The following is a 13,042-nucleotide window of genomic DNA, read 5'->3' as shown; positions in this document are numbered from 1 at the left end:
GCGACCAATTGACCGCACACACTCTTTTATTTGTCAGGAAAAGAGACAAGTAAAACAAAGACAACATGAAAGTTAATCATGTACTCTTGAAATACTATTTTGTCTACAGAATTATGTTTGAATTCCATATTGTGTTGCATTTAAGAGATTGTCACTAGTAGTTCATCTCTGTGCTAGCAGAAATACACAGCAATATAATTAATAAAATGCTTTGAGTGTTTACCATTAGCGGATGTTTGCTCAAGATGTGCTACAATAGTATTACAATTTCATGTCCAGATACTTGTCACCTTTCTGTAACAAAACCAATACTACTGCAGTGAATTATGTGTCCATCGACTTATTTTTGTGGGATAAAGTCTGTATTTACACATGTTTTTATTATGTATTTAGTAAAGGGCAATACAATCTCTCAATAGTGTACCAAACAAACTTAAACACATTACCTTGTGATATGCTGTCAGCCAATAAAGTATCATCAAATTATTTATATTATTATGTACACCGCTTTTCTTTATTGACTTTGCATGAAAGTAGCCACACAGTCGTCACACACATTTCATCCCACATTCCAAAAACATGCATGGTTGGTCTAAATCAGCGGTCTCCTGCGATTAGCTGGGATCGGCTCCAACACCCCCGCGACCCTAATGATTGAAGCGATTCAGAATATGAATGAATTAATGCATGCATGTATGTACTATATATAAGGTCCAACACATAAATATACATACAGTGTCTCATTTCTGAACCACTTTTTCCTCATTAGGGTTGCAGGGGGTGCTGGAGCCAATCCCAGCTGTCACCGGGCCAGAGGCAGGGGACACCCTGAATCGGTGGCCAGCCAATCGCAGGGCACAGGGAGACGGACGACCATGCACACGCACACCCATACCTAGGGGCAATTTAAAGTGTCCAATCAGCCTACCCTGCATGTTTTTGGAATGTGGGAGGAAAGCGGAGTACCCAGAGGAAACCCACGCAGGCCCGACGAGAACATGTAAACTCGACACAGGTGGACCAACCTGGATTTGAACCCAGGACCCCAGAACTGTGAGGCTGACGCGCTAACCACTCGCTCCACCGGACCGCCTACGTACAGTGTATAAAGTCAAAAAAATAAGAACAAAGGATTTCGTGTTTGACGTCACAATCGTCATAATGTGGCCCCGCCCTTCGTGACGTCTCTCAAATAAATTCCTTTCCGAGCAAGGCTTCCGCCATTTTAACTTCCTGCTTTCAAAGAAGAACAGTCTAGAACAACACGAGCGGAAAGGCGTTAGTGAGTCGTTAAAAGGGGTTGTTGTTTTATTTTTATTTTCCGAAAGACGGCCCAAACAAACAAGCCCGAGTATTTTCCGAGCCCTTTTGTTGCTTAGCTTCAGCCGGACAGTCGCAATGCCGAGCCACCCGCTCCGTGTAGCGGTTGTGTGCTCGAGCAACCAGAACCGCAGTATGGAAGCGCACAATATCCTCAGGTAAAGATGGCCATGCGGGAAGAAGACGACGACACGACGACGACGCGATCGAAATGTGCCTTATAGCGTGGTGTTTGTCAAGCTGACACGACGCCAGACTTGCCGGGCCTCCGCAGTCCCAACAATGGACTCCCGAGTGCACTATCATGCCGGATGTCGAGTTCTCTTTTAAATCTGTTTTATCACTTTTAGGTCGACGTTAGTTGAAGGCCCAGACAGCCTTAAAGCCCAAAACAGTCCGGCTTTTTTAAAAACTAACCGGACACAGTGGATTTGTTGTGTAACGATTCATAATTGACAGAGCGCCCCCTAGGTGGAAGAATTCCGGAAGACAAGAACTGCAGCTGCAGGGCATTTGATGGCGTAATCGCTCAGTGCTGCCCCCTCTGGTCATTCGTTAAAATGACCTATGGAAATTCGTTAGGCATTTTATTGATGTTGAATAAATTCTCCAAATATTTTTTTAGTTTTAATTCTGTCTGAGAAAACAGTCAACGGGCAACTTTTTTTTCTATAAATCATAGTTAAATAGGTTAATACAGGCCCTGGCACTGGTTAGGTCGTCTACTCATTTTAGGTTGTGTTGGTTTTCCTTATATCTTAATAACTTATCATTGTTTTATCTGTTTTTTTTGTGTCTGCAGCAAACGTGGATTTGAAGTGCGTTCATTCGGGACTGGTTCTCATGTAAAGCTTCCCGGGCCTGCCCCAGACAAGCCTAATGTGTACGACTTCAAAACAACTTATGAACAGATGTACAACGACTTGGTCCGCAAGGACAAGGAACTGTATCCCCGTCTAACTCCACACACTCTCACACACACTTACGCATTCACTGGATAAGTATCACATGTGTGTTCATCTTTGTTAGATGATTTATGGACATCAGGGTGGTTGACGCAGCTCCATCCATGGGTAAATGGCATGCCAGGAAACAATGTTTTTACCAGTGTTAGTGTTAGTTTGCTTTTTAAATAACCATAAATGAGATTTTTTTTCGAGGGTAAAGTTTGATCATTTATATTGATTATAATGTGGTTCTAATATTCAGGTCAAATAGACAAAACTAAGACCAGGTGCTGTTTTGTCTTGATATGGTTGCTGTTTTTGAACTAAAGCTGGTTTAAAGAGAAAAACAAACAAACAGCTGTCTCACATTGATATATGCTGAACAATTTATTTTAAATTGTATTAGTTGTAATTACTAAATGCACCATCACTAGGGTAAAATTATGTATAAAATTTTAAAAAATGGTGTGATTTGTTAGTTTATAAGGAATCTGGGCTTTCAGTTTGAAAATTAAACTACATAACTGAACTTTGACCCAATAAAACAATGCGATTGATGACTTAAAAATGGCAACCATATTGAGTCAAATTGGATTTTAAAAAGCAAAAATTCGATTTTTTTATTTTATAGGGGAGAGCAGTTTTAAAACTAATGCCTGGAACTATTTTGTTATATGGTTGCTATATCTTTTAAAGAAGAACAATTGAATTCAATTAAAAAAAACTGCCTCATTGATTGATGTTACAATGTTTTAAATTGTATTAGTTGTAATTACAAAATGCACCATAAAATTGTGGATTTTTTTTCCAAGCAGAATATGAGATGAATTGGCCTAATGGTGTATAAAGAATTTTTGAATGGAACTACTTTAACTACCATAGTTTTTTTTTTTGTTTTTTTAAAGCATAATCAAAACTAATGACTTACAAATGGCAACCATATTGAGTCATAATAGCTCTGGGTCATTACAACTTAATCAAAAACAGTCAATATTTTGGTACAATTTATTTAGCTTGGAAAAACTAGGCTTTGTATGCGCTAAACCTTTCACAAAGACCCTAAACGTCTGTCTTCCCCTTTTAGCGGACCCCCTTAGCACCTTTCAGAAAGCAGAACCTATTTCATCAAGTGGGCTGTTTCAAACGTTTTCCCAGCTGTAGACTAAACTGCATGTTTTGTTTTATGTTTCAACTATAAAACTAAAAAGGGAGGGCCTATGTTTAATATGCGTACCCCATGAATACTTTGCGTAATTTTACAATACCCAATGTTAGTGGTTTGCGTTACAGAGCTAAATTTTAGGATGAACCGCAAATGCACTGTATACTTTTTACAGGTGAACTTCAATAGACAACTGTTGAATACTTGATTTTTAAAATATATATTTTTAGTTGAATGGGAAGCTTGACCACTATTCTTTTCTCTTGTTTTCCAAAGATGTTGACGTTGAGTGCCTTGACGTGACTTGACGCTTCAAGCTCAGTTGGCGCTTTCCTCTGAGAACATCCTGTTGAAGCCAGGCGATGGCAAGTCACAATCAATTCTGAACTCATTGGCTTTCATTTAAGGCACGAGTGTCCAATCTTATTCCGCAAAAGGGCCGCAGCAGGAGCAGGTTTTTGTTCCAACTGATCCGGTGCAAACAGTTTAACCAATGAGGTTTCTTCTGAAACCAGCAGCACTTGGACAGTAACCAACTGATTCCACTTTTAAGACACCAGATTAGTGAAAATGTCTTCGGTTGGAATGAAAACCTGCACTCACTCTGACCCTTGAGGACCGGTTTGGACACCCATGATTTAAGGTGATTGATTTCCAATTTGATACAAAGGGCGCATCATAAATGGGGTGGGGGATGACAGTGGTCATTACAGTGATAAAATGAGTTGCATATTTTCTCGCTAAAGGTGGAAAAGTAGTTAATTGTTAGATGTGATCAATTTTAATAGCCATTCTGATTGAGCTGTAATTTGAATGATACATTCAGATAATTAGGAAAGGACAGGAAAAGTACTCAAACTAAACAGATGGGTGTTAAAGTTTTCAGGTCACCTGAAGTTCAATTTAACGGTGAGTGCATTATAGGTTCATCCTAACTAGAAACTGAATTGGAACTTTTTTTCTTGGTATTCTTATTTGGTGATGAAGTACTTTCTCGTATCGAATATTATACTCGAAATTCCATTATTTTCAGTGGGAAATAAGACATTTTAGCTCCTAAAGCGACCGGCTGCCGATATTAAAAAAAATCGCAATGGTTCCCCCTCCGCGTCCCTGCATGTACATCAATAGTACCACTAGATGGTGCTGCTGCTCACTCGAAACGCACTGCTGACTCACGCTCTTGTGGCCTGCCAACAAAGAGGCTTAACACTGAAAACAATGCTGCCCATCACAGGTTCCACCACTTTGATTTGTACCTTAACCCAGAACTCCTCAGATATACACAGAATGGAATCCTTCACATGCTGGACCGCAACAAGCGGATCAAGTCCAAGCCGGAGCGTTTCCAGACCTGCAAGGACAAGTTTGACCTGGTCATCACCTGCGAGGAGCGTGTCTACGATCAAGTGCTAGAGGGTGAGCGAAACCTCCCGTCGCACTGTCCTCGGCTCGTGACGCTGACTTTTTGCTTTTCGCGTTGCCAGATCTGAGCTCCCGGGAGCAGGAGACCCTGCAGCCCGTCCACGTCATTAATGTAGACATTCAGGACAACCACGAGGAAGCCACGCTGGGCGCCTTCCTCATCTGCGAGCTGTGTCAATGTGTGAGTGTCTGCTAGATCGAGGCGTCACTCTGAAGAAGACTTTGGTTTGAAATGACTTGCACACTGAAGCACCTTTTTTGCGCTTTACGTTTCAAAGCCCAAATTCTCGTCGTAACGTCCCTGACGTGTTCTTTCGTCGGGAACGGCAATTATATACAAAAAGTGGCTCCCTTTTGAGTATGAAGCGGGGGTTAAATGTGGGTAATTTTTGTTGAAAATGTGAATTAGTTAACACCTTGTTAATATTGGGCTGGTCCTGAGAGTTATGATGAACATAAACATAGTCGAGAAACCTTACGGTTCTTTAATAAACCTTTGTCATTATCACAACTGAGCATCATTATCTTTGTTAAAGTGGAGTTTTTGATGCGGAGCTTGTGTGGACATCAGTTCAGGTGTACTTAATGGACGGACAGGCTCGTGTGGGTTTCAGGCCTCCAGAGTTCAATGCAACTGATATGAGGTTACTGAGTCATTTTTAGGGGCGGGGGTGTTTTAAATCACATCTCTGGCAGTGCAGAAGGGTTTTCGGAATCGTCACTAGCTGCCGACCAGTCTGCCTATCAATCTTAGATGGGATAGCCTCACAAGGGGGCTGGGGTCTTGCCTCCATTTTTTTCTAAATACTGCCACCCTTTCCTAATATCTAAAATCCTGCTCCAAATCGTAGCATACTACCTTTGTTGTTGTTTATTTAAATACATAGGGTTTGGACAGTTAATGATTGAGGAAGCATGGTGAGCAAGTGGTTAACACGTTTGCATCACCATAGTTCAAATCTGGCCAGTGCCCTATAAGCAAAGTTTTCAACTTCTCTTTATGAGAAAACTTATTTCAAAAACCTGCTTCATCGGAGAAGTTAAAACTAACTGATCATGTTTTTGAGTCTTTGCCTGCCTTTGACAGCAATAGGCGTCAAATTCATTTTAACTGGGAAGGGCTGGTAGCCATCGTTCAATGCTGTTTTTAAATATAATTTTTATGCTTTGCACCAACTCATCGCTATGTTTTATACTTGTAGATGAAAGGGTAAATAACGTACTATGGAATATTGGGTGGGGTGGGTCGCTTAATTAACTGTTCAAATTAAAATGTTGAAACGATCTGCTTTTCCGACATTCACCCGTGTTTTTCTACCCAGATTCAACACACGGATGACATGGAGAATGAAATCGACGAACTACTGCAAGAGTTTGAAGACAAGAGCAGCAGAGCTTTCCTTCACACCGTCTGCTTCTACTGACCCCCGCAATAAGCACGCGCAGGCCGCCAACTGCAAATAACGGCGCTGTTGCACGGCAGGCTCTGCGTTTAGAAAAAAACAAGGGTGTGTGCAGGGCCCGACTGAAAAACGGAGTCCCGGACCCCATGGCCGTGACCCCCACAAAGGCTGTCGCTCTTCTTGCCTTTATTCTTCTTTGTCAAGGTCAAAAAAAGGTCAGCCACGCCTCCTCAGGGAGTGCCATGATGCCCAAATCCCATCATTTTGTTTCGGTAATAATCCCTCCCCCCAACCCTACCTTCCAGGTGATGTATTGTTTAATCATTTGTACAATCTTGTTTCATATTTTTACTCTACACCTGGATCATTTAGATGTTTTATTGAGCCAGAAGAAAGAATGAATGAACAGTATGCTTTGTTTGGTTCTGTTTTAGTTTACTTAAGTTAAAAGGTCGCGATTGTGAATAACCAAACCTTCTCTGAGGTCATGTGTGCTGACTTGATACTCAGATATGTTTTCTTTCGGGGCATATTTTTTTTTATGTTTAAAAATTGTCAGTTCAGTGCCTGATTTGTACATAGAAATATAGTAGGAAATCTAAAGACCATTTGTGCCTCGTGTTTTCTTTTTTAATCTTTGCTTTGCTCACAATTGCCAATGCTGCAATACCACTAGCAGTTCCTATTATCCATTGACAGGATGTGCTTGAAAGTGATATTTTTAAACCTACCTTTTTCCTAACTGAAAAAAAAGTTGCTATTATATTGAGTCACAAATGACTGACACTTAACAATTAATGCCATTGGGGCGCAATGGGTTAATGCAGTGGCAGTTCCGTGCATTACACACATGTAGTGTGCTACATCTGAATTAATCTCACCCTCAATAACTATTTTATGGCTATAAATCCTTTACTGGAGCTACAGCTGCGACACATCAAAAAATTGATCAATGAAAACCTGTGCGGCGCTGTGGATGAGTGGTTAGCGCGTTGGCCTCACAGTGGGGGACCTGGGTTCAAATCCAGCTCGTTCCAAATGAGTGGAGTTTGCATGTTCTCCCGGGGCTTGCGTGGGTTTTCTCTGGGTGCTCCGGTTTCTTCGCACTTTCCAAAGAAATGCATGATAGGCTGATTGGACACTCTAAATTGCCCCTAGGTATGAGTGTGAGCGTGAATGGTTGTCTGCTGTTATGTGTGGTGAAAGCTTTAAATCTCATTATACTTGTATAATGACAATAAAAATATTCCATTCAAAATTGTCTCCATGTGCCCTGCGATCGGCTGGCCACCAATTCAGGGTCTCCCCCGCCTCTGGCCTAAAATTAGCTGGGATAGGCTCCAGCACCCCCCGCGAACCCAATGAGGATAAAGTGGTTAAGAAAATGAGATGAGACAATGAAGCATTCTTTGTGTTTCAAATGTTAAACTTTTAATTGACTAAGATGGCCTGGAATAAAGGTGAGTTGATATGAAATGCTAAGTAAAAATGTTACTCAATATTTGGTAAAATTAGTGTACTCACACACTGTTTTATAGCATCAAGACCACAAATATCACGACCGGACTACGTCATCAAAAGACACATTGAGTTGAGAGGACAAACCACCTCTTGGAGCACGGTAAGCAAGCCACCATCTTTTCCACATTCAATATGGCTGGACAATATGGGCGTGGTTACGCCTATTATCGACACAGGTGCGTAAATTACGCACATGCGCAGTCTCTCGCCCTTTGGAGCAGCATTTTCACGATGATAGACGACGAGCACGACGAGGTAAGGCGTCGTAAGGCAAATTACTGGCCTAAGTGCATTTTTATCACGCTACCGAGAGATTTTTTAGGAATCAATTGAGCCCAAAACGCCAACAAATGTGTTAGTTTAATGCCAGGTTGAACACAACGTCGATAACTTAAGTTTGGCCTTCTTTCCCCCACCAGCTGTGTGCTCCATCCAGTTAGCTTAGCATTAGCGTCACGCCGACGGTCCCCATTTGACTTTAAAAAAAGTGTGTTGCCCGTTTTCTCTCCATTATTGAGTCGTGTAGAAAGACTTTTAATCTAATCAAACAAAGCCGAGACATCAATGGACAGTTTGTTGGGTAAAGGCTCACTCAAAAATGACATCCAGAGGCTCGACTTAGTTCCTGATGTTATATGTAATGATACATTTCATTGCAAGTGCTAAACACCCGTTTGCTATTTGTTATTGTTCTGTTTTCACCCAAAAATAATTTATACTAAAATTGTTAAGCCAATTTTCTCCTAGTTGTTAACCTGTATATTTAATCACCTTGTCCGCAAAGAAAATAGCTCGGAGCACTCACTAACTTATTTTCATTCATTATTGATCGTGATCGTTTAATACATTTCGTGAGATTTATCTTTCCTGTAATAATTGTTTGTCATGTCCCAAATAGTTTAGTTAAATGAAGTTTTCCCTGTTTATGCAGCTCTTCTGGTGTGCCCAGAACAATCGCACCCTTGAAGTTACAGGAGAGCAGACTGGGCCAGATCAAGGTAAAATGAGTTCCATAAAAACACCTAAGCCTATCTATTGAATCTCCAGTTTCTATATATGATAACTGTTGCTTCTTTTTTTTCAAGTTTTCTCTCTTTAAGATTACCATGCAGATCTTTGTGCCCAGAACACTCACATCCTTGAGGTTATAGGATAGGAGACTGAGCCATGTCAAGGTAAAACTAGTTTAAAAAAAAAAAAAACAATCCTAACTGTTGAATCTCAAGTCTTGATATATGATAACTTTTGCTTTTTTTTGCACACATTAGGCCTGCGCCGTCTCCAAGTGATCTTCCTTGCTTGAAGATGTGGCATCTCTAAATTCTGCACTTTGAAGAATGCTGGCAGGCTTCTTGGAGGTAAATGTATTTGTTTATTGTAGAATATCCAAGTATTCATCCAAATTAAAAGCTTTAAACATTATAATCTTATGTAACTAAGTATTAAATGTGATTTATTTTATTTCACTGACTAAAGTTGCAATTTTCTCCCCCTCTATAGGTGAAGACCAGCGTTCTCTGGCTCATGGTGGCAGTGAGAGGCCAGATGGATCAGCAACTTCATTTAATGTGGCATAAAAGGAGATTTGAGCTGCAATTGTCCTTTTTAAAACACTTGGGAGAAAAAGACCTAAAAGCCTTTCATGGGTCTTTTTTTTTTTTTTAAATAAAAGTGGTTATTTTGGCTAAGTGTTTTTTGATAATTTTTTTCCAAGTATAATACTTGCTGAAAAAAGCCTTTCATGATTTTTGTCAAATTTTCTTTAAAACTTGCTAAAAATATTTATAAGTGTATTCTTTGGCAAAATTTAATGTGTTGATTTTTTTGACAAGTGTACAACATTTGGAGAAAACAAGCTTCGCCACCAACAGTTCAATGTGATGACGACCTAAGTGTGCAAGAGTTAAAATGTTTTCCTGTTAATAAATATTTTTAATTGTACATGTGAATTGCATTTTTGCTAAGTTAATGTGAAGAATAAGACATGTATTCACTTCAAGAATATTTATTTTTCCACAAAAAGTAGCTTTCAAGATAGGTTCAGATATGCAATTAGGACTTTCATCCATCCATCAGTAAAGGGACAGCAAATCTTCCCCTTGGGTGGAATTCTGGAAGAAAAAGCACAATAGACTTAAGTTCAACATTAAGTTAGTTTTTTTCTATCAAAATATAAAAGATACCTGTCATCAGGAACAGCCAACTTTCCATTGCTCAAAGTCATCAAGCCTTCATCCCACTGCAAAAGGCAAGCAACATTAAAGCCACAGGGAAAAAAAAGGATATATTAGACATACCGCTCAGTGGCTTGGTGTTCTTTTGGTCCACGGCAGCAGAAACCTCCACCAACACACCTAATCAAATGATCAGGATCTTGCTGATGTGGTGAGAGATATGGAAAACATACTGTACTGGGATCCTCAAGGACCCGAGTTTAAGACCCCAAGGGGATGTTGGTGTCCTCATATACCCGCAGCTCACCGTGTCACCCTTTATGGGGGAAGTTTGTCTTGTCACCTTTCTTTAGCATTCATTTGGTAAACTTGGATGGACCCTGAAGAGAAGCAAGATACAAAATGAGTAGGTTTAGTACACAGGACATGAAAATAATTAAATAAATATATATTCCAAAAACTCATCATTGCTTATGTTTTTATCTTCATACACTGAACAGCTATTTCACAATATGTTTAAATTTGAGTCAAAAACAACCCCTGCACAATTGTTGAATGAATATCTGTTTTTGTCAAAGCCAGATTTAAATACGGGATGAGTAAAGTTATCTAATCTGATCTAAAACTAGGAATGAAAAGCTCCAAACTCAGATGTTTTCCTTTAATAAAATGAAAATAAGCCCAGGGTAAAAGTATACGTATATTCTACAAGTGTACTGTTTATTCCTTACACCTCCAAAGATGGCACTTGTGTGGGAATGAGTTATCCACACAGGTTCTTGCTATTAAAAATCAACACCATGCCAGTTAGCGTGTTTTCATTCGAAATTTGAATGTATCATGATAAAAAAACAAATTGAGCAAAACTTTGAATACTGAACACTGACTTATTATAATAAAGATAGAGAAAAGAGAAACCATTTAGAAAATGACTCACTTTGCTCGATATGGTGTCGACAAACTGCTCCTTTTAGGCCACACTGTTGATGTTTCCCAGAACTCGGTACTCGTTGAGGAACTGAAACACACAATGGAATGATTTCTTTTTAAACATAAAAGAGCTAGAGGCATACCTGTCAACCTCTGCCGATAACTGCCCTTATAAATGATTATTGATTCCCCTTACAAACCCCCCCAAAACCTTACAAACACCGGTGTTTGTAAGGTTTTTGGGGGGTTTGTAAGGGGAATCAATAATCATTTATAAGGGCAGTTATCGGCAGAGGTTGACAGGTATGTAGAGGTAACGCAATGTAGCCAATTTGTTTGCAAACATTTTTCGGTTTCCATCCACATGGGGCTACAGCACGCGATCGAAGCATCCTCCCGTCAAAAAGCACTGATAAAATGAGAACTGGGGCTTCCAAATCCCCATGTAACAACATACCGAATGTGCTCCATTATCCTGTAAGAGCTTTATCGGGCATTTCTTCGGTAAATTTTCACTTCTGAGCTGTTCTGAAGTCCACTGCCAAACTGGCTCCTCGCTCATCCGCCATTTTTAAAATGGCCACTTGAACTCTGACCTCGGCCACGCCCATTTAAAATCTTCACTCTACCACTAGCCAATCATAGTTTGTGAAAGCGATGACGTGTCCCTAGGCCTTGGTGTCGCCAAGTCGAGATCTGATTGGTTAAAGCAATAGTTTTATCCACGCCTATTTTACAGATTGTGAATGACTCCAGGTAGATTTCTGACCCTGGCAACAAACAATGACTGACATGTGATTGGTTAAATGCTTAAATATGAAAACAGACATCTGGAAGTAGCGCCACCAGGGGAAAAGCAATGAAAGGAAGCTGACAGACAATTTGGAATTATTTAATAAGTATTTATGGCCAAATATATAATTAACATCAGTCTGTGATTCAGACACAGAGATAAAAACGACAATTCGCACAATCATACCACCACTAGCGGGAATCGAACCCAGACCCACGTCAGGTAAGTGAACCACAAAATCATCAGGCGTGGCTTGTTGCATAACTAAATCGTGAAAATCCTAACTTTCACATCGATGTTTGTTTACAGTAAAATAATTCCATCTTAATTTTAATGTTTCTTTTACCATGATTACTTGAGGCGCATATTCTGGTTTATTAGTCATAGCAGATGATGTACAGTACTTTTGGGTGACAGTGTTGTCACATTTTTGGAGGAATGGCTGGTTGTAGGAAAGTATCACTTAGGGTGAAAAAAAAACACAATTTCACCAGAGGCACATAAAATGCAGATCAATGGTTACTAGTTATAAAAACAAATGAGTTTAATTGCAATAACTTGACATAATTGTTACAATAATAGTTGTTACACACAGACAAGTACTCATTTAGTTTCCTTCAACAACACAGCCAATCAAACCGTCCGTCCCAGATCAGTAAAACATGCCAAGACACGTTGAGACCACTTCATTCAAGCGACATGATTTTGAGGTTGTTTTTTTTTTTCATTCATTGAAATTATTTATGACTTAAACTGGCGTTCCATCTTTTGGAGGGGTGCCCACGATCTTGTCCGCATTTTCAGCGGGCTGATCTAAACTTGCTTTGACAGCTTCTTCTTCACAGTCCGGTCCGGTTTGAAACTCTGCTGTCCTATCTTGAGGTAAATTGGGCTCTTGTTGCTTCGTCGCTTGGACGAGGAGAGAGGCCATGGTATCCTGAGCCCGGGGTGTCTCGCCAATCGGCAAATTAAAGCCTATTTTACCTACAGCGCTATTTGTGCTGCCCCCTGCTGGGGGAGGCGTGAGGGTCTGGGTTTGAGCCTCTTCTTCGCTCCGTAACCAGTCCATCTTTTGCTGGTGCTGCTTGACGGCGTCGTCCACGCGGGCATCGATCATAGCCTCTGTCAGAATGCCGTCCTCGGAGGAATACGCTGCCGCCTGAGGGGACGCGACGCTAGTGTTACAACCAAAAACACTTTGTCGTGGGCCTGCTCGTAGTTAAGACTTTGTTGGGAAAGATTGTTATAAATGCCGCAATGAATCGACGATTAAATGAAATGAGCACTATTTTGGTTGTCTCCTTTAGAGACATGGTTGCCCCAAAAATTGCCTGGATCCTCCTTTTTCCAGCTTATTATTTTGCAAA

The 13,042-nt window shown here is 40.3% G+C and overlaps 2 protein-coding genes and 2 long non-coding RNA genes across 4 annotated transcripts in view; 2 read left to right on the top strand and 2 right to left on the bottom strand.

Moving 5' to 3' along the window:
- Positions 1-1,208: 1,208 nt before the first annotated feature.
- ssu72 (SSU72 homolog, RNA polymerase II CTD phosphatase) lies at positions 1,209-6,865 on the top strand. The gene is made up of 5 exons (XM_077603552.1): positions 1,209-1,478; positions 2,123-2,266; positions 4,709-4,848; positions 4,917-5,035; positions 6,177-6,865. The coding sequence occupies exons 1-5, from the start codon at positions 1,399-1,401 to the stop codon at positions 6,276-6,278; spliced, it is 585 nt and encodes a 194-aa protein (XP_077459678.1). The 5' UTR covers positions 1,209-1,398; the 3' UTR covers positions 6,279-6,865.
- Positions 6,866-7,966: 1,101 nt separating this feature from the next.
- On the top strand, positions 7,967-9,438 carry LOC144076093 (uncharacterized). The gene is made up of 5 exons (XR_013300734.1): positions 7,967-8,033; positions 8,710-8,776; positions 8,864-8,953; positions 9,047-9,136; positions 9,279-9,438. It is a non-coding gene; the product is annotated as an uncharacterized LOC144076093 (long non-coding RNA).
- A 588-nt stretch (positions 9,439-10,026) lies between these two features.
- Positions 10,027-11,464, bottom strand: LOC144076049 (uncharacterized). Its single transcript, XR_013300720.1, has 3 exons — positions 11,340-11,464; positions 10,890-10,970; positions 10,027-10,332 (listed from the first exon to the last, which is right to left on the bottom strand). It is a non-coding gene; the product is annotated as an uncharacterized LOC144076049 (long non-coding RNA).
- Positions 11,465-12,194: 730 nt separating this feature from the next.
- atad3 (ATPase family AAA domain containing 3) overlaps positions 12,195-13,042 on the bottom strand; it is a 6,505-nt gene continuing 5,657 nt past the window's right edge. The window contains exon 16 of the mRNA XM_077603934.1: positions 12,195-12,834. Coding sequence (XP_077460060.1) covers positions 12,424-12,834 — 411 coding nt within the window. The 3' untranslated portion in view covers positions 12,195-12,423. The remainder of the gene's footprint in view (positions 12,835-13,042) is intronic.

Source organism: Stigmatopora argus, chromosome 6 (assembly GCF_051989625.1).
Source record: "Stigmatopora argus isolate UIUO_Sarg chromosome 6, RoL_Sarg_1.0, whole genome shotgun sequence".
NCBI classification, from domain to species: domain Eukaryota; kingdom Metazoa; phylum Chordata; class Actinopteri; order Syngnathiformes; family Syngnathidae; genus Stigmatopora; species Stigmatopora argus.
This window is presented reverse-complemented; position numbering and strand designations above follow the sequence as displayed.

What these genes read in the sequence shown, in the direction of transcription:
- ssu72 (XM_077603552.1), top strand. Translation starts at nt 1,399, where the DNA reads ATGCCGAGCCACCCGCTCCGTGTAGCGGTTGTGTGCTCGAGCAACCAG. An exon ending in CTACGATCAAGTGCTAGAGG is followed by an intron (nt 4,849 to 4,916) that starts GTGAGCGAAACC and finishes TCGCGTTGCCAG; the next exon opens with ATCTGAGCTCCCGGGAGCAG. An exon ending in TCTGCGAGCTGTGTCAATGT is followed by an intron (nt 5,036 to 6,176) that starts GTGAGTGTCTGC and finishes TTTTCTACCCAG; the next exon opens with ATTCAACACACGGATGACAT.